This window comes from Pelodiscus sinensis, chromosome 3 (assembly GCF_052426305.1).
Source record: "Pelodiscus sinensis isolate ZL-2025 chromosome 3, ASM5242630v1, whole genome shotgun sequence".
Taxonomy (NCBI): domain Eukaryota; kingdom Metazoa; phylum Chordata; order Testudines; family Trionychidae; genus Pelodiscus; species Pelodiscus sinensis.
In genome coordinates this window covers 35,290,078-35,315,960 of record NC_143054.1, presented here as the reverse complement: position 1 = coordinate 35,315,960, position 25,883 = coordinate 35,290,078, and the positions used below count along the sequence as shown (strand labels likewise).

At 37.3% G+C, this 25,883-nt stretch overlaps 1 protein-coding gene across 1 annotated transcript in view; it reads right to left on the bottom strand.

The window, feature by feature from the left end:
- MYT1L (myelin transcription factor 1 like) overlaps positions 1-25,883 on the bottom strand; it is a 418,337-nt gene that overhangs the window by 106,276 nt on the left and 286,178 nt on the right. The window contains exons 8-9 of the mRNA XM_075923554.2: positions 5,725-6,699; positions 618-752 (exon numbers count right to left, since the gene is read on the bottom strand). Coding sequence (XP_075779669.2) covers positions 618-752; positions 5,725-6,699 — 1,110 coding nt within the window. The remainder of the gene's footprint in view (positions 1-617; positions 753-5,724; positions 6,700-25,883) is intronic.

Genomic DNA, 25,883 nt, shown 5'->3' with positions numbered 1-25,883 from the left:
AACTTTCAAGCTCAAATCCTCCTTTCTTTTCCACAAGTGCAATTTCCTTTGACTTCAGTCTTCACAGTACTCATGACTTTAAGGGAATTTGCACCCACATAAACGACAAGAGAATATGGCTCAAAATCCTGAACAGTACTACTAGATAAAGGGCTAAATTCTCTCTCGCTCGCTCGCTCTGTGTCTCCCTCTTTTTTATAATGTACATTTCTTCATTATGTCTCCACATAAATAAATACATAAATAAAATAGGCGGTGAGATTTTCAAACTTGAAAGCACAATTATTCCTGCACTAAACAACAGTGAAGGTTCATGCTGTGACATCAGCACTCAGAAGTAAAAGCAGTGTGGTATTTCTGGAAATTATTTCTCTGCAGACTGAAGGTGTCTGTTTAAAAATAACCTACCATTCTCAGAATAAAAAGAATACAGCTTTAAAGGTTGTTTTGTTTAATTGAAAAATTGGTAAAGATATGAAAATGATGGAATAAAGAAAAAATATAGCACAGACATACCATACTATAAAATGGATACAAAAAAAAAAAAGGTATAAAAAGCATGCTAGAAAAATCTTTGGAGTTTTATCCCCAGTTTCCATGAAACAATGTGGACTTACTTTCTGGAGGGACCCTATCTTTGTGTGGGCATCCTGACAAACTGCGGTGATGGGGGTAAAGCCCCGTTACATGGCCAGTTCCATCACACCCAGGGGTAGGACATTTGCTCTCTTTCTTTTCTGTTCTTGAGGGATCTATAATTTACAACAAATGTGTCAAGTGAATTATGCTTTCCAGATTTCTGTAAGAAGGCTCATTTAATGTTTTAAGTTATTCTTTGGTAAATGTTCTTAAAAATACCAGAAGAAAAAACTGCTACTTCTTAAAACAATTTTGTCACTTTTATCCCATGTTATCTTCTTTTCATACTGCAGGCTCCTATGATCACAGCAATACATATTCATTGTGATTGGGTCGTGACCTTCTTATAGCAAAGCCACACCACTGACAATCAGTACTCTGCTGGCAAGCATCTGCTTAAGAGTGTAAGGACACTCTGAAACTGTTGGCAGGTTCCCCCTTTCTTTTCAATGCTATTTGCCTGATGTATTGAAGCCTGCAAATGTACTGTCATAGCAGTTCAGTCTCTTGAGGTTAGCAGACCCAGCTCCTTAGCGTATAGATTCAATGATTCAGCCACAACTATATTCTTAGTCAAAGGCACTCTAAGCAGATGATACCGATTTCCCTAAATTCCTTCTGAAGTAATAGAATACAAAAGTACATAAAAGCATTTTTTTTGGTTAATAAACCATCATGGGGTAAACGATCTAATCAGATGCAACAATCCCCTATTTTGAATTTGGGTCATAGTCAGGACTCTATAAAGTTTTTATATTCGTAAGCTTTAAAGATTAATAGTCTTCTATAATGCTGTTTGTTTCTTTGTTCACAAGTCAACAAAAGGGTCTAAGTAGACTTCTGTTCAATAAACTATTGTTTTGTGCCAAGAAAATAATGGAACTGATGTTGAAAGTATCCCCGAACTAGAACTTGAGCATATATTTCATCATTTTGTTTCCTGTAACAGAACATTTGTAAAGTAACATCCTAAGGCTTCCAACTCAGCTTGTAATAGAAGCTACACCACAGCATTTGTAACACTGTTCCCCAATTTTGGAAAAAGGAACTGATTTATACATTAGTATTTAGAAAAAAAAAGTTCAAGCTATTCTGCCTACAAAGATGCTCTCATCCTAAGCTAGTAGCTAAAAGCAAACATCATCACCCATTTTAGTTTTTCTATCAATCCTGAATTCAGAACCCAAACTGATCTATCATCTTTTATGTATAATATTTTATGCTGCTCCTCTTATTTCTTTGCTGTGGGATTTATGCTCCCCCCCCTTTGGAAATAACATTTTGCTGTTAGGTTTCTATTAAGTCTCACGGTAAAATTCAGCCCTGTTTGAGCATATACAACCCAGGGACCTCCAGGGACCCTTTCAGTACTTCAGTACTTCTGGGTACAATCTGCTTTTAGTAAATAAATTGTACATATGTCCCAGAATGTACATTCAGTGGCAGATTTTTATTTTTGTGCTCTCATGTAGTTGTTGTATATTCCAAACTTTTGGCTTAGGAAAAACTCCTTATCACCTGTTGATTGCTCCTCTGGCATGATTTCCACGGTTAACTTTTATGATCACACTTTAAATTTCACTTTCACAAATGCATTTCTAATTGCTAATATTTTATTTTATTTTATTTTATTTGCATGTATGCCAGGTGCAACATACCTATGCTTTATGCCATTCAATACTAAATGTATTTATTTACAAAATGTCATTTTAAAAACTCTGTCCAGTCATATAAACATCACAAAAACCCTGTGAAGTAGTAAATACCATTTTCCCCAGTTTATACTTTGGGAAATTGAGACAAAGACTTTTAGCAGTTAAACGCAAGGACACAGAAGAAGTCAATATCAGACCTAGGATTAGAATTCTGGAGTCCCTGCCACGTATACCTGTGCTGAGACCACTAGACCACCAGTCCCATTTTCACTCTTACAAAAAACTCTGTACAACTCTTTGTATAAAACACATTGAAATGTGAAGAGAGAGTTAGATATGTGAATAAATAATAAAAATAAATGAAATAAGTATAATAGAAATATATCAGTACTAAAGGACTATAAAAATGTAAATGGTTGACACAATAGACCATAATGGCTTCTCTAGAGCCTACAGGCTAGAACCTCAGCTGATGTAGTACTGTAGTAGTCAATGGAGGTATACCAATTTAAATCACCTGAGGAGCTGGTCTTATCCTCCCGAGTATTCAGAGGCCTAGGATCATAGCATTTACAAACTCCAAAAGAGCCTTTATGGTCTAGCAAGTCAGAAAAGATGCTGCACACTAATCTTACATTTCAGAAACTTGCATAGAATTTTATTTGCACAATTTCCCATTGACTTAATAGAAGACATCCTGCTAAAACTCCATGCAACTATACAGAAAATGTGGGGCTCAGGATTATATTCACCTCTCGATATATATGCATAAATATTTTGACTCTGTTTGAATGCCTTCCTCCAATAGAGAGTATTACTTTATTGGGATTTTTTTAGCCTAATACTGAAATCCTCACTCAGTCCTTGCCATAATGGAAATTTTGCCCAAGCTGGGTCACAGAGTTTTAGAAGTATTAATCTTGGAGGAAAGACACTCTGGAAGATTTTAAAAGGCAGGGGAAAATGGTGGGTTGCTATACCTTTGTTGTTTCAGTGATCTCTGAGAATAGAGCTCTTAAAGAAAGAAGACAGGAGTTACGATTCTTCTAGGCACTCCACCTTGAGAATATTTCCCTTTAATTATATCATTCATCTCCTTGGAAAACTTTTGCAAGCATGTTTGGGAGATTATATGTGATATGAGAATGAAGGACATAAATAATTCCCTTTCTTTCATTCTCCCCTCTATTGCACTGCAATATTCTGTTTTTCTCAATATTCTCAAGTGTGAGGAAAGAATCATTCTCCTCCCACTCTCATCCAGCCTTCCCCTATGAAAAACAGAAGAGTGTCACATCTGTAACGTTTCTTAATCCAAGCGACCATAAATTTCACGGTGTTTCTTTGGATCCAAGGGTTGTGTTTGGGCCTATCTCCAATTCATAAGACAGTTCTTAGAAGCAGTTTGGCATCAGGTAAGTTCTAGAAATCATGAAATAAGAAGCCCATATTTCCACTGTTAATATATTAATCCTCTGGAGACAGCATATATTTTTATGTGTTTTCCTATGCATTCTTGAGTAGGTGGATCTGGAAAACACTGTTTTAAGTAGGGATATAATAGTGTCGTTGATTAACTGATTAACCAATAAGCAAAAGCTTATAGATTAATGCTATAGACTTCACACACTTCCCTCCCCTCTCCCCTTACCAGTAAATTTTTAAGCAGGCTGGCCAGCAGCCTGGCTCAGTCCTGGCTTGTGATGAGTCTGGACACCCCACCTCCCCCAGACAAGGGCTGCTGCCATCCTGTGCTGCTACTTCTTTATCAGAGGCAGCAGCACAGGGTAACAGGCAACTGGTCTGTGAGAGGAGCTGGTTTTAAAACTCCAGCACAGAGTGGCAGGGTGCTCCTCAGGAGTGAAGCTGAAGTGCACTAGCTGCCAGCCCCGCCCCCAGGGACTATAGACTAGTCAACTAACTGATAAGAATTCATGAGGTTACTCGACTAGTCAATTAACCCACATTTAACATCCCTAGTTTTAAGGATTTTAAGATGTCAACACTACATTGCCATGTTCTGATTGGTTTTGTTACAGGCGCACATTAAGAAGGAAACATACACCTATTATGTGTCACGTGCAAACAATAGCCACGGAAAACTGTTTAACTCAATTTAAAATGTCTTCCCCAAACACCCCACATTACCAGTTCATATAGTGGACTATGATTTTTGTGTCTGAAAGCAAACAAAATCTCTAAGCTACATTGCAGAAGAGTTTCTGAAACCAATAACTTCCATGTTCCTGTTTGTAGAATTTATTGTCCATTTTCTGCCCTTCATAACTGTTCTAAAATAAAAAAATCTCCTAATCTGAGATGTGGTGTGCCAACTGTAATCTCACAGCCAGATGTTATGGCTATGTTACCACCCTTTGTAAATAGAGGTTTAACAAAGAAAAAAAAACAAAATGCCTCCAGCCCACAGTCTAGAGATGAAACCAGGTGTTTCTATAGGAAATACAATATAAAGCCAATCGAGCAACATGCTTACCACCTCCTTAGTAATGCAGAACCCTCAACTTCCATTAAAGTCAATAGGAATTCAGGGTATTCAACAACTTTCAGGAGGCACTGAATGCTTTACAGGACAGATCCCCTATGCATATAAATGCAGACACATACAAAGGGGTGTATTAATATAAACACACCTTTACTAGGATAATTCTTTAAATTAAAACATATTTTAAAACTAACATTATATATTATATATATAATGATGGTTAAGGCAGCACCTTAACTGTTTCCACAATGGAATGAAACCAGTGAAGTGGAATGCATATAAGAAAGAAATTGCTATTGATCTCAGCCCAGGCCACACTATGCCTTGCATAGCAAATGGTTTCCATTACCTTAGTATCTTAAGATAATTAATGTGCAGTCACTGCCCCTATCTTACATTATCGGTCATTCTGATACTGTTCAATTTCTATCAGACAACTCTACGTTTTAGATAGGAGAGGCTTCATCAATAATTGTCATTTGATGATAATTTTATAAATCATGATGCCACCTACCCAATCCAATCTGTAAAATATGCACTTCATAGCTGATTGACTAACTGCTCCATACAATCATAAAATCCTACCATTCAATATAATACTCAATGCAATTCTCTTCATATTTTTAGTCATAATACCTTTAGAATAATCTTTGCCTCTTTCAACATGATCTCTTATTTGTTTTGTTTCCCTGAAAAGTTATATTTTTCTATTTAGCCAAATGGTGTTGCACTGAAATACTGTACATGTTTCTAACACTTAAGAATGAGTTGTTCTATTAGGTGAACAGCATGATGCTATTTTAGAATCATGCCATAGTCATACCAATTATATAAACAATGACTTCACATTAGAGTTCTAAGTATCATTTGTTATCACATTAGCTCACACTTTTTCATGACACGACATACGGTATATAGAAATATTACCTTTACCATAATATGGCTTTTTGACATGGCCGTCACTGGATTTAGGCTTCCTGTCATCCCCAGAAAGTTGTCGTGGAGGCTGCTCCTCAAATGATCTCATATTATCCCTCCTTCCAGCTTCCATTGCCATTTTTTCTCTCATGGCTTTTGCTCTTTCAGTTTCCAGAGCAATAGCTTTCTCAAGCAGGGTTAAGTTACCTTTTGTCATATCAAAAACTTCTTCAGATCTGTCTGAAGTAATAGAGGTGGTATCATCATCTCTTTCATGACACCCATCTTCCTTTGCACAGCTAGAAAAAGTTCTAGATCTGGGGCTCAACTGTTCTTCAAGTCTCATTAAGTTCATCATGTCTGAATAGTTCCGATCTGGTGTTCTTCCTTGGAAGTCATCTTCTTGCCTGACATGTTGACGAGAATTCATATTTTGCTGCTGATTTCTTTCCTGTGGGTTTGTCTCACTGAGTTTCCTAGCCAGATCAAAACACTGATTCCGTAAGCATTCCAAACTGCTGAGACACACCTCTTCATCACTCTCCTCCACCATTTTTTCCATAAGTCCATTGTTCATAGGCTTCCCTAGCATTACAAAGTTCATATTTCTGTTATCTTGCTGTGAAATGTTGTCTGCATAATTTCTATCAATGTTTTCTGAAAGCACTACACCGTGTCCTTGTGCTAATAATTTAAGGGAGTCCACTGTTTCCCTAACAACATCACTGTCTAAATCTAAACTCAGCTCACTTTTCCGACCAATATTTTCATTTTTGTCACTATCATCTTCCAGACTATTAGATGTATTGCTGTTCATTTCTGATTCTGTCCTGGCTCTGTATGCTGCATCCTCTGCAATTTTGCCAAGATTTAACAATGACTTAGCCACCAGTTCATCATAATTATCATACTCATCATTATTGTTATCGTCTTTTTCTGTGTCTTGCATTATTCGAGTATTGTGACAATTCATTTGATGATCTTCTGCATAAAAAAAAGAAAGAAAGAAACAAAGAAACAAAGAAAGAAAGAAAAAGGAAAAGAAAAGAAAAAAGTGGCTAGAATTGGAACTGTTGTTGCAATAGCATGGACAGAAAACAAACTGCATGTCAAATACTGTTTATCATACAGTACTCTAGAACCCTAAGACCTGGTAAGTTTAAACCAATGATATTAAGAAAAGAGATATCTGTAAAGCACAAAAGGGCATTTTTATACATTTGCTATGCACCATTAATTTCTCTCATTAAACCTATAATAAACTATTAATTAGGCAGAAAAAAAGACAATTTTTACAAAGTTGCATAAATTTGTATTATTTCTAAAATATTAAAGCATAAATTCTTCTATTCCTTCTTTTACTTCTTTATTTATGATTTTATTGGCACTCTCATAATTATATTATTCAAACAATTATATTTTTAGTTATAGTTTATATAGTTTAATGTTCCTCACTCCCATATTTTTAAATGCAATTGTTGGTAAAGGAGTGAGTGTTATAAGGGTCTGTTCTTTTAATTAATTCATATACAACAAAAGAGATTTGACTCTTATATAAGGCCATCTACACCATTAGTGGAATGCTATATGAAAAATAACTGTGAAGATAAATACACAGAAAGGTAAAAATACATTTCAATAAGTACACTGTTAGCTAGAATTCAAAATATACTGTTTAGCTATTGCAAACTATGAACAAGCAAAAACCAGATAATCATTACATAAAAGAAAAGTAAAAGTTATAGTGGGTACAATATAAGTGTAAGTAGCTATACTGTCCCCAGTTTAGATTTGCTTACATACATGGTATTAGATTCACACTAAAGTGTCTTGTCTATACAATGGCCACATTAGATAATTCCAGTGACGGGCTCACTATCCTGTACATCACAAATATCACAAGATGACGCATAGTAACTCTATTTTACTGAGTTCTGCTCCAATAACTAGTGAGTAACAGAGGGGAAACTTTTTGAATAGATTGAGTCACCCTGAGACAGCCGACCTAAGATACCCTTGAATATATCTTATGGTAAGTCAAAAGTTAATGTACATCACCATCATACAAATTCTTAAATAAATATAGGTCAATTGTTTTTAAATAAAAAAACACAATATAAATTACATTTTGACACTCAGCTACTCAAATGCTTTGAATATTTGCTGCAAGTAACAGTGACACACAATTTTAAAAAAAAAGGACTTCCCCAATGTAGTAATTAGATTAACATAGTGGCCCAACTCATCAATGGCATTATGCTGAATTGTACCAGCTTAACAACTGGCCCATCAGCATAAGCTAACATCATAGGAAATCTGATGTATTTTGGTACAATGAAGATATACAAATTCTAAGCTGTGGCCTTTATGCTTTGGCTTAAACAAAATATAGTGGGAAATTTCAGGTAGCAGGAGAATTTAATATACTAATATTTACTGACTGGCCTTCTTTTGCATAAAAGAATATTCTCTGCAGGTTGGTGGACAAAAGAATAAATCAGAATTTTAAATACACAGCTCAACAGTGAAAATATAATACTTCAGCCACATGATAGTGTTCATTCTAGACAGTGGTTAGGGATCCTGGGATGAGAGGAAGCTGTAGTTAAGCAGCAGAACTGATATACATAGCAAATTTGGTTGTGTTTAGGAATGGAAGAGCAGAGATCCTATGGAAGTATGTTGTACAAACTATACAAGCTGAACCTCTCTAGTCTGGCACCCTCAGAACCTGACTGATGCCAAACCAGAGAATATGACAAACCACGAGAGGTCAATATTGCTGTGAGTGGGTCTTTTTATTTTTATTTCACGAGCAAATAAACAGAACAATGTTTGCAATGCTGCTTAATAATGTATGACACGCCTTATATAAGCCTGTGCCTAACTAAGGCTTATCACCTCTCATCATAACAATGTGTTAGTGATGTTACACAATTTTACTGCATGGGCAAAAGGAAATAAGTAGATAAGCATAAAAATCATGCTTATTCTTAGCTGCATTACCGGCACTTCCACTGCTTGCTCATCTCCTTAGGGGTAAGTTAGAGCTAAATAACAGCACCCAACACTAAGAGTCAGGACTGGGGACTGTGAACAAACTTTATGGGGCCATAGGAAACTTGACGACACCCATGATAAATGGACATCTGGATGTTGCTGGACCCGATAGTGCTGGACTACAGAGGTTCACCTTGTATTAGCTAGTTAAGTATAGTATGGAGGATTCTTAACAAGTAAATATAAGTGTTATGTTCAGTTGATAAGAAAACCCATATCATTGTCATCAAACCCATTTTTATTGTCAATCATGCTTTTATTTTATTTGAAAAGTCTATTATTCCTGTAATCATTCAAAGTTCTGATGACTTCAGTTCCCTAAAATTGAGGTGTGTCTGAATTTGGTTTTCTCAGTACATGACTTGGGGATACAGTTCAGCTATTTATAATTTTTTTCATTTTATGTGTTTGTACCTAAATAGGTAGTTGAGTTAGAAAATCAGTCTGTGGCCTGAGAAAATAAAAATGCATTTAATACTCTAATAATCATATTCAAAATACGACAAGGAGTCCTGTGGCACCTTATAGACTAACAGATATATTGGAGCATAAGCTTTCGTGGGCAAAGACCCACTTTGTCAGATGCATGTGGGTCTTTCCTCATGAAAGTGTATGCTCCAATGCATCTGTTAGTCTATATGGTGCCACAGGACTCCTTGTCGCTTTTACAAATCCAAACTAACATGGCTACCCCTCTCCTACATATTCAAAATGAAATTTATAAACAAATCTCACATTTCTATAAATATTATGGCTCAGGACCATTGTATGAAGAATAGTCAGTGGAAACTGCTGATTTAATATAGTATTTCTTGCAGTTGTGTCTGATACACAGCCAGAGGTAGAAGAAGTAACAGTGAAAGCACTTAATGAGGCAGTAAGCTACACCTCTGAAAAATGCTGATGTGTCAAGCTTTAGACTTTAACTTCCAAAAGCGGTTGCAAACCTGGTGTGAGTCTAACAGCATACTGAAACTCAGGCCATCAAGATGTATAGTCTCTTCGTTCATTCTTACTAAGACTCGTCATGTATGCACTGAGTGATCCACATACTTTTTGAATTATAAATGGATGTTTTGACTTGAATGATAGTCACACAGATCATTACCTATGTATGAAAGAGCAGCACTTTGCTTATATTATAGTGCAAAGCCAAAATATGAATACGAATCACTTATTTCAAAATATTAATCACTTATTTCATTAATAAAGACATAAATCCATTCTGAGTGCTTGTGAAGCTGGGTGAAAGCTATAACTTTAATACTGTTTATTCTGTTAGTTTGGTTTTATCTATTTAAGCTCTCTTGTCCATTCAACTCAAAAAAGGAGGAGGAACAAGTGATGGAGAAGAAAGTGAAATGTTTGAATTTTTGATGAGAGAAACAGAGGAATATATTATTTTAATCCTCCAATTACTATTTTCCTTCTACTTTGTATTTCTTTAAAAACAATAATGTTTCTAGGGAAGCATTTATTATTTAGCTCCATGCAGTAACTTTTCTTCTTCTTCTTCTTCTTTTTTTTTTTAACGATAGATGCGTGTACCAATGTTATCTGGTCAAAGGCACAGCTCTCTAGGGCAATCCACACTCTGGGCAGATCCAGTAGCACTCCTGGGCTACATTTAGACAGTGGCACTATTTTGGGATACCAGAAATATCCCAAAATAGCTATGCCATGTCTTTAAACATGCCCATTATTTCAAACTATATTTCAAAATAATGAGCGTGCTATTCTGGCATCCCTGTAAGCCTTGTTCCACAAGGGTTAAGGGACTTTTTGGAGTAGTGCTTTATTTCAAAATTTGGCACTGTGTAGTCAACACCAAATTTTGAAAAAAGCTATTTTGAAATTACTTCCAAATAAGCTGTGCAGTTTGTGTAGTGCAAATTGTATATCTTATTTCAAACTAAGGATGCAGTGTAGATTCACTCTTAGGCATGTGCTTAATTTTGAAGCCATATGCTTAAGTGCTTTGCTGGATAACGTAAGAATGGTCATCATCCCAAAAGTTTAAGTCCCAAATCAGCATATGTTTTGGTTAACATGATTTTGGAAATATTTTAGTCTAACAATGACGCAAAATTACTGTATACAAACCCATGTTACTCCTCCTTTGATTCAACTGTATAAAATCTTACCATGTTTTCTATTATTATTTTTATGCTACCAAAGTTTAACTTTTAACTGGTTCTTTGCATTTTGTCTATTTAATGATAATATATCGTTTTTGTTAGAACTCCATTTATTGTGAGATCTTGACTGGTTATTATATGGTTGTGAGGGGGAGGAGCATGGTACCTTACCCCAGAGCTTACACAACCTGGGGAAGCACTGACTAAAAGTGAACCAGTTACTCATGGGGAAACATATAGGCTATTACCAAAATGCTTCCCCAAGGTACAGGTGGCCAGGAGCACAGTGAGTATGGGGCAGACTCAGCAATCACATTGACCTGTCCTATGTGCTTCCTGGTTGCATGGATAGGGAATATGAGTCAGAGGAGTTGCATATTGTGCGCCCCACATTCTGGCCCCATCGGGAGGTTTCCTGTTTTTCTCCTGGGAGGGTACTTCCCTGTCCTATACCTTGCTGTTCCTTTGAAGCCTGATCAAGCCTTATATATGTGGTGTCTGTCTACAGATTCTTCAGCATTAGAGAAGACTTACCTGATAATTGCTGGCTAGACTCTGTGTATCTGTTTCTCAAAGGGCATGTGGACACAGCAGGGCTAAAGTCGAAATAAGCTACACAACTTGAGCTATGTCAATTGCGTAGCTTAACTCGAAATAGCTTATTTTGACTTTGGGCATGTGTACACAGCGCTTATTTCAAAATAGAGCACTCTTCCACTGACTGCCCTTAGTCCTCATACAATGAGGTTTACAGAAGTAGGAGTAAGAAGCCTGTTATATTGCATTTATTTCAAAATAATAGGCTTGCTGTGTAGATACACACAACGTTATTTTGGAATAACTCTGCTATGTAGACATGCGTATGTGTTTTGAACACTTCCATACTTATGAGGTAAACTGGAGTACCTTGTAGATTGTAGGGAGTAACTCTGTGATCAGCCAAATTATAATTCTTTCATGGTTTTGACCACGGGAGTTGCTCTTTACATATCCTATCAAGATGTACAGTTATACTAGATAGGTGGATACTTTTCAGGAGTGTATAAAAGCATCAGCCACTTGAATGTATGGGTGTTTCTGTATTACTGCCCTTACAAAAAAAAGCATATTGGTTTTTCCATAACACCTTTCATCCAAGGATCTCAAAGCACTTTACAAAAATTAATTAATAAAGCCTCACAACACCCCTGTGAGGTAGGTATTTTTAGCTCCATTTTACAGATGGGAGAAATGAGACACAGAGAGATTGAGTGAGCCATTCCAGATCACACAGTGAATCACTGGAGAGCCAGAATAAGACTTACAACTCCTATCAGTGCTTCGTCCCTTTGCTTCTACCAAATACAATTTTATACATCCCTTTGATAGAATAAACCTTGCCATAGTTTTACTTTAGGGACTCATGCAAAATAGCTCCTTTTTAAAAGGAAAGGTATACAGCATTTAATTTTAGAGATTCTGCAGAGAGAGGCAATGATACTTCAGTAGTAGCTATATTTCTATCAAAAATCACAGATCTCACAAACCAAAGGTTTCTCAAATTTGTGGTGTGCCTGTCATTTTATCTGTTTTTTTTCCCCCATGGGAATGACGGAAAATAACATGGCTACCAGCCCTGTGTGGTTATATGAGGTTCCTGAACAGATGGAATTTTCATCATCCAATCAGCATCCTTTGTTTTTTATGACACCTGACTCATCTCACTACTGACTTAGTCATATATCAACCGTAAAGTATGCAATGTAATTGGTTTTCCCGTTTTCTCTTTCTGATCCAACAAAACGATAAATATAAATGTTCATACGTAGGTCTACACAACATGCAAGCATATCTGGAATATTTTAAAGTCAATCTAAAAGGACACTGCCAGATCATAAGGTTCAATTTTTATATGTTTGAAAAAAACCTTCGCCTTTCACTTTTACAAAAATCTCAAATAGAAATGCCTTCTTTCCTGGGGAAACCCTGTAAGAGAGGAAACTGAGGTGAGGAAAACTCAGTGGGCATCCTGCAGATTATTCCATTGTGGGTGGGGTTTCTTTCCATCCCTTCACTGAGGAAACAGAGGGCTCATACCCCACCCTCTGGAAGAGTCTAATCCAAAATTCACTGAAGTCAACTGAAAAACTCCCATTCACTTCAATGGAATTTGGATCACTCCGAAATCTTTCAAAATCCATGGAGACTACAAGGATCATGGAGACTTTCAGGGCTGACCATTTGGAACTCTTTGCCTCTACCCAGTTCCTGTTATTCTTGTTCGTTGTGAATGCTTTAAATGAAAGACCAAAGCAATATATTTGTATAATATTTGACATCTTTTTAGTCTATTTGCAAATACATACAATAAAATATCCAGGATAAAAAGTGTTTAATTATTTCTTAGATGCATTTTAATTATTATATAACATCTAAGAAATGTTTTTCTATTCCTTCTTTACAAACACTTACTATAGCTGTAATTTTGGGTTCCAATGCTTAGAATTTCCCACAATAATTACAGAATTCAAATAATAGCCAATGCTCAAAGAGAAATGAATGAAGTGCGGAAGTCATTAAACACTGTAAGGAAAGTATGAGCTGAAGAACACAGCATATCACAGCAGGGTACAGTATTATAAATAGGAGTGAGTGCTGCAGAGCAGGTCTGTACAGACCTTCAGATATTGTATATAATTAACTATTCTTCCTTACAATGTCTTTTTTTCCTTAAAAAATTATTTTCTTTCAGTTACCATGTCAGTCTTTTCATTTTCTCTCTGTTCCACTTTTTATCTGGTCTTGCTAACTGATGTATGGTGCCAGGTCAGGGTTTTTTTACAGATAGTAAAAAGTCTTGGTATTAAAAAGGAATAATAGGCAAACTTGCAGAATCAGAATTTGTATGTAACGATAGAACTCTTATCAGCAAATAAAGTTGTTCTTTAATTGTTCATATCAAGATAAAATTGAGACTAACCAACATATGTTTTAATTAATAATTTTGGAACCATTAAATTAATAAACGTACTCTTCTAAAAAATAATGGGTGTCTTCTAATCTCAATGGGCTCATATACATTTTCACCCTTTTACTGATAATCCTAAACTCTTCTTCCTTCCTTTGTAGCACGCTTGTGACCACTGATTTTGTTCTATATTATCTATGACTATTTTCTAGCCCTCTGTGGCTCAAGCAACTATTACACCATTACCTCTTGAGCTCCCAATCTTCCCTTTCAGCTTCCTATCCACCCAGTTATTTATTATTGTTATTTATGCGGTACCACAGAGGTGTATGTGATGTTTCATAGGTGTTTCTTCCCAAAACAGGGTATGATCTAAGGGCCCATTACTGAAAATCCAATTCTACCACCCTTGTTCATGTACAATAGTAACCTAATCCACAAATATTCTCATTAGGCGGTAGCAGAATATGAGAAATTCTTACTCAGGAATATTCCCTTTGACATTATAGAATGAGCTAAGTAATTAGGAAAGGAGAGCAAGTGAGGAGGTGAGTAAAGGGCAAGATTTTCATAATATAAAGTCATGAATTTGTTGGTTCAAAAGTTACAAAGGGTCATTTTTTCCCATTCTTATGCACAGTGAGTAATATGTGCTCTACAAGCACATATTTATTTAAATGGAACTGTACTTGCACATTATTATAACTATTCAGTGTGAATAAAAATGACAAGATCTGACCCACAATATTTAATCCCCCCTCTTTGATGTTGCTGTGTTTTTTGTTTTGTGTGACATTCTTCTAAATATCTCTAGGGAGCAGAGGGATATCTGAAGGGCAGTTTTAACAGTGACCATATTCCAAGTGGTATGTCAGTTTTGTCCTCACTCTCAGGCTATGTCTACATTCCAACCAGCAATGTGATTTGCAGTCATGCAGACAGATCCACTCTCGCTTTAATCTAGCTAGAGTGCTATAAATAGCAGTGAGGACAAAGTTGGGTAGCTTTCAGTGCATGATATAAATTTGAGTGTGTACTCAAGGGAGTCAGGCAGGGTTCTGAAAGTCAAGCATGCATTGAGGCATTTTCACAGCTGCTGTTAGCAGGCAACTAAGGCTATGTCTAGACTACACTGATCTATCGGAAAAAGGTATGCAAATTACACTCTGCAATTTGCGTACCTTTTTCCAATAGTTTTTTTGGAAAAGGCTTTTCTGAAATTTGGCCTGTCTACACTGGACCAAATTTTGGAAAAGCCTCCTCTTTCGGAAGAGCCCGTCTTCCTCACAGAAAAAAGAAGACAGGGCTTCCAAAAGAGCATTTCTGCTCTTCCACAAAAAAAAAAAAACCACCCCCCCAAAACCCCGCACCACCACACACACCCACCACCACACACCCATAGTGTAGACATAGTCTAAGTGAAAGAGGGTGTGGGTATGTCTAACCCCACTGCAATTCTCACTCATGTTGTGGCATATCTTTCTAAAATGGCATTGACCTTGGAGAAGTAGTTACTTTCTATTTCCTTCTTATAAAAACAATAGATATTCCACTTGTCTTTATTAAATTACAGTGCCCTGCCCTATGCACCTAGATGGCATTTCTGCAGAGCTGTGACTTTTGTCTCACAAGCATTATATTTTACTATGACAGTGGTATCCAACTTTTCAATCAGAGGGAAAAACATTGCAGAAAAGGCTAAGAGGCCACAATCAATACTTTGGGACAGACCTTCTGGCCTGCTCTTTTCCTTTTGCACAAAGACTGCAGAAAACATCCATTAATGCACCTTCTGGGTATTCCCCCATATGGCCTTGTAGTCATGAAGGCAGCATGTATGGCTCGCAAGGCTCCCTGGATGTACAAATGGCAGATGCGTGGAAAGGGATTTGGCTAACAGAATGCTCTGTCTATCCACAGCAGGTCTGCATTCCCTTTAGACCGGTGATTGGATGGGTGAAAGTCTGGGCTGTCCTCAGGCTGTGTAGATAATCAGTGAATGGGGCTGCTTCTCATCTTCTATTCTTTCCACCTCTCCTATGCTCCCTGGAGGGAGCAGAGCACTGGGTATTATAGCAGAGACATTCCGTGTCAGGAAATCCCCTGGGCTCCAACATAGGCATTTAGGGCTCCTCACAGATCAAGTTCACAGCAGAGCTGCTCTTGGGGCTGTGGTATAGACCAGTGTTTCTCCACCTTTTTATTTTATAAAGTACCCTTTTAAAAATTAGAAGTACTCTCAGTACCTACAGTTTTCAGACACACAATTTTTTTGTCTATTGTTGCAACACATTTGCTTAATCATAGCCAGGTGGGCGATGAAATGTTTGGGTGTAAAAAGTACAAAATTAATAAAACGCTGTAAAACATAAAACAAAAATTCAGTTTTCTCCAAATTTCAGTTGTGTTGACGTACTTCCCCCAGACTTCTCTCAAGTACCCCTAAAGGTATTCGTTCCACTGACTGAGAAACACTGGTGTAGACCATTGAGGAGGCCACCTCCCTCCCTTCTGCATAGCAGAAAGCCTGGTATGAACACTAATTTAAAAATCACCGAGAGTAGCTCAGTCCATAATCACACAATGTTTTCTTCATAGCATAGTTGTCCTCTAAAACCACAGACTAGACCCTGGTGGGGCACTCAGTCTCCTTTTACTTATGACATACCGAGCAATCCTGACTCAAGCTCTTTTACTCATAGCTCTGGGCTTTTCTTTGGTGCATAGCTTCTTTAAGGGTCAGCAATATTCTGTTACACAGAAGGAATTGTGGGAGAAGGTGAGGTGTCAATTTAAGACATTTTTGGGTTCTGGACAGGGACAAAACTATGTGGGAACAAGCTGATGATGATTACGTGGAATGGCTTGTTTATTCTGGGGAGGTTGTTGTGGAGATGATTATATTCTGTCAGATGAGCCTACTCTCTATGATGATGTTGAGGATGTTCTTGTTAAGTTAGATTTTATTTTGGAAAAAGGGTCTTTGGGGTATTTTCTTAACAATGCAGTCTGATTAGCCCTCAGATTGGGGTGAGAGATCTTCTAGGTTTCTTTTCCTCCCTGTTTCCATCCTTTTATTGGGTTTAATGCTAGATGACTGGGGAGATAAACACTCTATGTGCAAGAGTAACAAGACCTTCTCTAATTTAGAATCTTTTTCTTAGGAGATGGCTCTTGTTTTCTCCTCTCCACAACCATCTTTCAGGAGCCAACTTCAGCATTTACATCTCCATTAGTTCCCTCAGTTTGGTGATGGAGGAGGTTGAGCAATGCTATTCTGAGCTGAAAATAGGAAGGAACCATCTCTGAGTGATTGGGTTCACTGGTACTTATGATAGAGGACAAAAGCAGGAGATTTTGTAGATTGAGATGTGTGAGTTGGTTATTCTTATCTGTGGTATCATAATGGAAGAGTAGGATACCTAGTCCATGGCTGGTGACTTACTCTATCAATGAGCCTGCTATCATAGAACACTGGATTCTCTCTTCTGTTTTCAGCCATTGACAAAGAAACCCTAAGCATTTTCTCCTTATCTGTCATCCTTTGACACCCTGAGCAGTTCCTTTAGAGGTAAACATGACCAGAGACCAATTGTCTGCAGGATGTATAAACATTTATGGTCTGGTATTGGTAGTGCTGAAAAGTCTGGTATTGTTCCTTTTACTACTGTATAAGTTATTTACAGAAGAAATGTTCCAAGTGGCCGTCCTCTTAGGATATCCTCATTTGTTAAACTGGCACCACTGGAAACCTGACAGAGCTTTCATATTATGAGGGATGATTTCCCATCTGCTGTGCAGCTCAGCAAAGGACTGGTGGAAAAGTATTTGTTTTTAGGTAGAACAATTGCAACAATTTTCCTGGGAAAATTTGGGTCAGGTTCTTCATGCTATAATTTTGTCAACTACTGACCTTCAGCATGTCATCCTTAGGAAGATTATCCTGAAGATTGTGTATATGGATTTCTTTGTCCTTGTAGTCTGGTTTTAGTATTGCATGAAACAATTCTGATCTCATTGGCTCAGGATTTCCTCCTATCAGTGGGAATTAGTCAGGAATCTATGCTAAACCTTGTAGAAATGATAGTATTTAATATTGTTGAGTGTGAAGTTTGGCTACTTTGCCTGTAGTTGTAACTGAGAGGCAGAATTGAACCTGGGACCTACTGCTTGAACTAAAACCCAGCAGTCTCTCAGCTCAGGCTGTAGAGCAAACTATTTCTCTTTCTGTATAAGTGATCTACGTGCCACTACGTGGGACAGTGAACCACACACAGAAGACATGTGGGGTGTGTCTAGACTACAGGGTTTTGTCGACAAAAGTGGACTTTTGTCGACAAAACTATACCTGAGTCCACACTGCCTTTGAGTTATGTCGACATAACGGTGACAAAACTCAGCAGTTTTGTCGACGTATGTAAACCTCATTCTACGAGGAATAATGCCTTTTGTTGACAGAGTTCTGTCGATAGAAGGCATTATTGCATCTACACTGTCCTTTGCGTCCACACTGTTATGTCGACAAAGCGGCTTGCTTTGTCGACAGAACTGGATGTAGTCTAGACGCTCTTTGTCGACAGAAGCTTTGTTGACAGTATCTGTCGACAAAACTTCTGTCAACAAAACCCTGTAGTCTAGACGTACCCGTGGGTTACATATTTCCCCTGGGTGAGGAAGTGCATCCCAAGCATCAGAGACATACCAGCTGACATCTGGGATGAGCCCCCACTTGTAGTGTTGTCAGGTGGAACCAAACCTGGGATCTTTGGAGCATTGTGCATGAACCTCTACCGCTTGAGCTAAAAGTCAGCTGGCTCTCAGCTTAGGCTGTAGAGAAAACTCGTTCTCTCTCTGTAAATGGTCTAGGTGGGACAGTACACCATACCCAGAAGACATTTGAGTTACACAGTTACTAACTGGGGAAGAAAATAGAGTTTTTGGGACTTCTAGTGGTTGATTAAATGTGTATTACTTGGGATAGCCTTGAAAACTTGAAGCTGAAGTTTAGTTATATGAGACTATGCCTGTCCTCTAATACATTGTGACAGTGGTTTAGCTCAAGCACCACAGTTCATTTAATGAACCTCACATTTAAATCTGATTGTTAGCAGCATGAAAATCTCAATGGAGGGCATCTCTTTATGAAACTCCTTTTCCTAGCAGATCCAACAGAACTAGCATCTATTGAACTTGAGAGTACAATACAACCACTTCTCTTTTCTGAAGCATTTCTTTTCAGGGATGATAAACTAATGGAAGGGTTTGTTTTAAGGTAATTTCCTTTTCTTTTTGCTCATTGGAAAAGAGTATTGCAATGGTATTTATTACATTTTGACGATGTGCCCTGAGATGTCAGAAGGTATCATCAATCAAATACATCAAGTAAAATAAGTACAATAACTATATTTCCATTAGAAGTATGCCGTCTTATCTAATTCAAAAATACATTTTTCTGATTATTCTCTGAGCTTGTTCTTACTCTCACAATCGTGCAAATCAGGATAGCTACAGTGACATTGAGGGGAGCTACACCAACATAAAACTGGTGATGATCAGAATTGGATCTCTAAATCCACCTGAGATCTTGTTTGCTCTTTTCCTGAAAGTATTCTGCAGATGATGCACACTAAAATCACTCTATTGTTTTTCATTCTGAGTTATTAATCTATTCTTGTATGATTATTTTTGGGCTCTCATTTGATTACCTGAAAATTTTGCTACACTGTAGTGCTTGGACTACTTATCAGCCAATAGAATGAATCTACCTGTTATTAATTCATTTACTCTAATACTTAGTATTTGCTGCTGTTCTATGCTATATGATTTTCTAAATACTTTAAGCAAGGCACACATTTCCAAAGACAATGATCTTTTTATAAATACCTGATGATGATTCCTGATGATGTACCTTTAAATGACAAGCAATTTTAGTTCACCGCTGTTTTTAATATTTCCCCCACATATGTAGCCCTTTTTGCTAGGTCCAGTTTACTGATCAGAGGTAGATAAGAGTCATGAAATATTGGGTGGGTTTTTTCAAAAGTATTCAGTCTAATTTTACTTCCAGTTAAGTCAATGGGAATAAAACTTCCCTTAGCTTCAATGAAAGCAGAGTTACAGCAACACTAAACGCTCTTGAAAATCATACCCTTCATGCATCTATTAACTCTGCCCACAGTATTTCCAAACCACTTCACCCTAATCTACATTTTCAACACATTACAAGAACAAGTATGATAGTTCAATTCATATGATGTCATTATTTCATCTCAAAATTAAGAAAACCAATAAAACAGATCCCAAATTAACTGGAGATCTCAAGCGACAGCAGAAATCTTCAGACAGAAGGTTGAGAAAAACAAACAAACAAACAAGGACCATTCGTGCAGTCTTCAAGTCCTGCTGGCTAACTTACCTAGTTATCTATGACTAGCCAATTAACTCAAAACCAGCTGGCTGGCAGTAGGTGCTGACAGCAGCAACAGCTTGCACAAAGTCAGTACTTCAAAAAAAGTCATTATGCACTAGTCAGACTTTAGTGAATTATTTGGGCCTGATTCTCTACTGCTCTACACTTCGTATAGGCAGGTATACTGGGGAAAAATGAGTGTGAAATGACACCAAGCCAGAATGTTGCTGTGAAGTAGGGGAGGAAAAGGACCTTTTTGCCTAATTCAGGCATAAAGAGTTCCACAGGTATCTATGCGCTGAAATCAAATCTTGGAGAACATTCTCAGGTGAAAACTGATACTAAACTTCACTTGAGTTCCAGTCATTTAGGTCTAACTATACTAAATCAAGGATGAAATAATCCCCCTAAATAATACCTACATCAAACAATGCCACCTGCACAGGAAAAGAATGGTGACATGATAAACAGATGTTAGTCATTTAATGCACTATTGAAAGCGCATACATACTACGATGATGGAGATCATATAAAAAACAATAAAATAGAATAAAAAAGAATATCCACAGACATACATGTGTGTGTGGATATCCTGACTATCCCTGCTTTTGAAGAACTGTTGTCCTGCCACTAATCCATCTTCCTTTCCTTCCATTTTGGCCTTAACACTTTTCTCTTAGGCTATGTCTACACTGCAGGGTTTTAAAACAAAAAAGATAAGCAAATTGCGAACCGCAATTTGTGTACCTTTTTCCTCTTATTTTTTTGGAAGAGGCTTTTCCAACATTTGGTCCATCTACACAGGGCCAAATGTGGAAAAAACCTCCTCTTTCAGAAGATCACTTATTCCTCATAAAATGAGGAATACAGGGATGCCGAAAGAATGCACCCACGGTTTCAGAAACTGTTCCAAAAAAACCAAAGTGTTTCTTGGATGCAGCAGAGTTTTTTCGGGATACCAGACGTATCCCAGGAAAACTCTGCAGTCTAGACATAGCCCCATTCCTTCACTGTCTTCTTGTTGCCTTTCACAAGAAGTTCTTTTTGCCTTTCACAAGAAGTTGAAACCTTTCATCCTTACTTTGAAGGCACAATGCTACTCCTCTCCACAGCTCTGTTTTCCTATCATCCTTATACTTTGCTGTAACTGACACGATTCATTTACCCACTGTCCGCCATACTCCCTGCCTGACCTCCTAATTCCTAGTTAGATATCAGAATTTTTCTTCCTACTCATTTTAATTCTCCACTTTACACTTGGAAGTTGTTCACTCTTCTTGTATAGCAAAAGTTCTCTCTACCCTTTTGTCAAACAAATCTCCCCCCCCCCACTTAAAACACTCGCTTCAGTGCAGACTTTCAACAATAAACTCCTAAAGGGAAAACAGATGACTAAAAATACTAGCAACAATACTATTGGATCTCATCCAGCATTTTGTGTTTGAGTTGTAACATCTGTGTCTGTCTTAGAGTGTAAGTTCCTAGGAGCACAGACCATATCTTTTCATATAGTTACACAGTGGAGGGTACACAGACTGTACTCCTCAGATACTAAAGGTCAATAATGTTTTATGCATATTGATTGCTTTTATCTTCGCAGTCCTATGGTTCCACCATTCATCTGAATGTTCTAGTAGTAATTATCGGTCATTTTGCATTCAACTTGCTACTTTATTAAATTCTTGTGCTGCTTAATTATCTGAGGGTAGAGCTTTATTCATTATAGTATAGTGGGAGGAGAAATGACAATCAACTTTCAATCTGAAGCCTGACTTTAAAACTTAATGACTGTTTTAATTATTGCAGACAATGCCAAGATAGCTAGGAGGCTTTTCTATAAAGATTTTAGCCCAGTGCTTTGCTGGATGTCCAAGATGCTGTTTAACAGATGTTTCTCAGTGATAAAGCACTTTGTTGTAACTTTAGAAATACGGTAGGACTGCAAATTTGATATATGGGAAATTATATAGATTATAACAAATAATGTGTACGATCCTTAAAAGTGTATGTAATAAAAAAGAGCTCCCATCTCATCCACTGTATAGAAAAATAATGAAAATCTCGATTTCTTTAATGCTTTTTGTGTATTGGTCAGGCCAGGAGAAAATCTGATCTTTGAAGTCACTTGACATCAGTGGAGTTACTTTAGCTTTACACGAGCATAACTGAAAACAGACATGATATGCCATGCTTCGTTGCGTACCTAGCCATTTTCCAATACACTTTTTTAGGTAAGGACTGTCAAAGCAATGGATCTAGTTTAATTTGATAAGCACACATGATTAGTTCATGTCAAATAAGTCCTAATCCTATCATAAATTTTGGCAGAAGATTTCTAACACACACGTTTCAAAATACTACCAATATATAATTTCTAGAATACAATCTTAAAAAAAGTCAACCACCCGATCAATATTAACCACCTCAGCACCAGGACTTATTTCTATATTTAATATAGATGAAATTGTTAAACAATTAATACAAATTAATATCCATATTTTCTGTAACACCCTATATATATGCCAAAGGATTCAGGGAATTTTAATAGCCAAGATGACCAAACCCATCTTGATTTCCCTGATCCTTTGAATAGTCATCTCTAATTACCACTTTTATATCCTTAAACCAACTTCTTGTTCCTTCGATAGCACTAGAGATCTCTGCCTTTTACTGACTGCACTTGCAAGCTATGTGGCTAGCTAATTCTAGCTCCTGCAGACTCACAAACTGTCTCTAATATAAATTAATCAATTCACATGAATGTATCTCTTAAAACATAAAAGTATTGTCTCATTGTCAGGTGACAGAAGAATGCAACTTAATTGTTCTGGAACCCACTATACAAAGGAGGCAAAATTCCTATATCAACAGTTAATCACAATTATATAAATATATTTATTTATTATATACTGTTGTTTTTGTTTCACAGGATAATTTTGTCTGGGTTTTTTTTTTCAGTTTAGTTTTAACCCTGGGTAGAACTGTTACAGTGGAAAATTCCAGAAGGAAAAACATTATTCAAAATTATTCATTATTCAAACAGAAAATTTTGCTCTTCTGCATGAAATCCTTCTGGCCTTCTTCATTCAAAATTCCAGTAGGATACATGCTGTAACTTCAATGCGAGTTTTTCCTGAGTAAAATGAGCAGCATTTGACCCTCTTAGAGCAACATGAACCAAAGGTCTTAGCAAAGGAGGCCTAATTAGAATCCTTGCCATTGACTTCCTGGTAAGCAGAATTTCCATGTATACTTTTGGCACCGCCAAATGCATGTCAAGAGACACACATATAGGCTATGTATTCTCTACTTAAACTGTTACATAACCTTGAACACCTTGATTTTGTTTTCTCAGCCTTGGAAATTCTGGCTCTGGAAAGCAATGGAATTCACAGGGATAATAGAGATTAAAAGTTCATTATTGTATGCCACGTGTGATATCCTTCCTTTATGTACTATCTTTCAGATGTGAGACTTTCAAGGACAACACCAGGTCATATTTCTTTGGAATACCCATGCAGAGAGTAGGTATTTCATTTTATCCACTAAGTTCTAGACTGAGCCTTTAGGCACATCCCTGTGTAAGTGATGGTGGATAACTGTGTGTCAAAGGGTATTCACTGGTAAGAAACTGTATTTCACAGAGTCACAATAAATGTAAGAGTACACTCCTAATAGTACAATATTTTTCCTTTGAATTCCTCCATAAATCCCACTTTGCTCCAGGAGAGAATAATTTAATACACTACTCTGCCACCCATCACTGGGAGGCGGAGGAATCAAAGATACACTCTGCATTTGTTCACAGGTGAAGGAAAATGAGAGAAGTATTGGATGTACAGTCCCTTATATTGCCCCCAGCCTCTGAAACCACAATCTGTGAGTATTCTCTATATCATTGTGCCCCAACTTCCCTGGCATAGCAGTAAAGAAACAGATTGCAGTGAAGCCCATAGATAATTAGTCATTATTCAGTGAGGCCAATGTCTTGTTTCCTTTAAGATTCAGGGCAACAGTTAACAAGTTACAAAACAAGTGCTAATTCAACCAAAACAACTATATTCACAGATAAAACAGATTCAAAACAAAACAAAATTAAATCAACTGTCAAGAGTTCCGGCGTGAGCATTTACAGTAATATTCTTCTCCCAGGTCTCTTATTATCCTGACTGCAAATTTAATTATTAATATTTCATAGTCTGTCGTAACTCCATTTATGGAATTATTGCTGATGTCAGTGTAAGTTCTCTGTGTATATATTTACAGTAGGGATCTAGTATATCGATCATCAAAAGTGAATGCTTTTCTTATATTGTACAAAGGTATAACTAGATAGTTTACTTTTAAAGGACAAGAAGATCTTGTGCCTGCAACTTATGTTTTGAGATGCTAAGTATATAAAGCCCAAAATCAGGAAGAGATGTATCCACGTTGACAATTCTGAGCATGAGAGTTAAAGCCAACAGACCTGCTCATATGCTTAAAGTTGGACATATGTGTAAGTACCTTGTTGAATCAGGGTCTGAAAAAATTGCTACCCAACAGTATTGTGCATTTACAGACAGAACAGTCTATATTTAATATTTTTTAAAGTGAAGTAGGAGTAGGAGGATGTGACAGACACTAAATCACTAGGGTTACCAACTTTAGTTGGATGAATTCCTGGAGGTTTTGTCACATGACATTATCTTTAATCTTGAATTCCAGGAATTTCCAGGACAATCCTGGAGATTTGGCAAATCTAAAAATCAATTTATATAGATGTAATTCCACTGACTTAATGGAGTTATTTCTGATCTATACTGATGAAAGTGAGCTCATAATCATGACAGTCTCACAGGAGCACCAGAAGGAAAACTACAACAATATTTGAAGAATATGGTTATCAGATGATAATGTCTCAGGCCTGATCTACACTAGAAGTTCAGGTCGAACTTAACTGCATTAGGTTGATTTTCTAAACAATGAGTGCACACTACCATGCTTGTTTTGTTCCATTGACTTTAAGGGTTGTTAAAATTGATTTCAATGCTTCTGCTTTTCATGAGGAGTAATGATAAATTTGACCATAGAGGTACTCTTTCATTCTTCTCACCAGGTTTCTGGGGAGGCCCGCCTTATTCCATTGTCCATGGAAGGACGCCTTTCTATGCCAACCCAGTAGTAAGTGGTTTGGCATCACTGCAGCACAAAGCATTGCAGCATAAGTTTCTGGCTGCATTCGCTCAGTATCTGCTACCTATCACTCTATGTGATTTAGAGAAGACTGATATCTCACATAACTTGGGAGAAGCAGGGGAAAATATGTAACTGATTCCACAGCAGTACACTATCGTTTGCTATCCTCAACAAAGCATTGTTTGAGCATCTACCCTGTTGCTACACCTGGATCTTCCTCCCATCTGCAGGCCCCTCGGTGTCCATGTGAACCTCTGCCCTTCCACTGCATCTGGGCCCTTCCCTCTCCTACCTGCAGGGTCCTGTAGGAAGGGAAAGCTTCACTCTCCCAGCAAATGTGGGGTGCCAAACACAGTCACCACTCGAGCCCCTGTGCTGCTGCCATACTACTGTGGCCCACCTATGTAAATGGAGATTTTTGCCTAGCTAGAAGAGC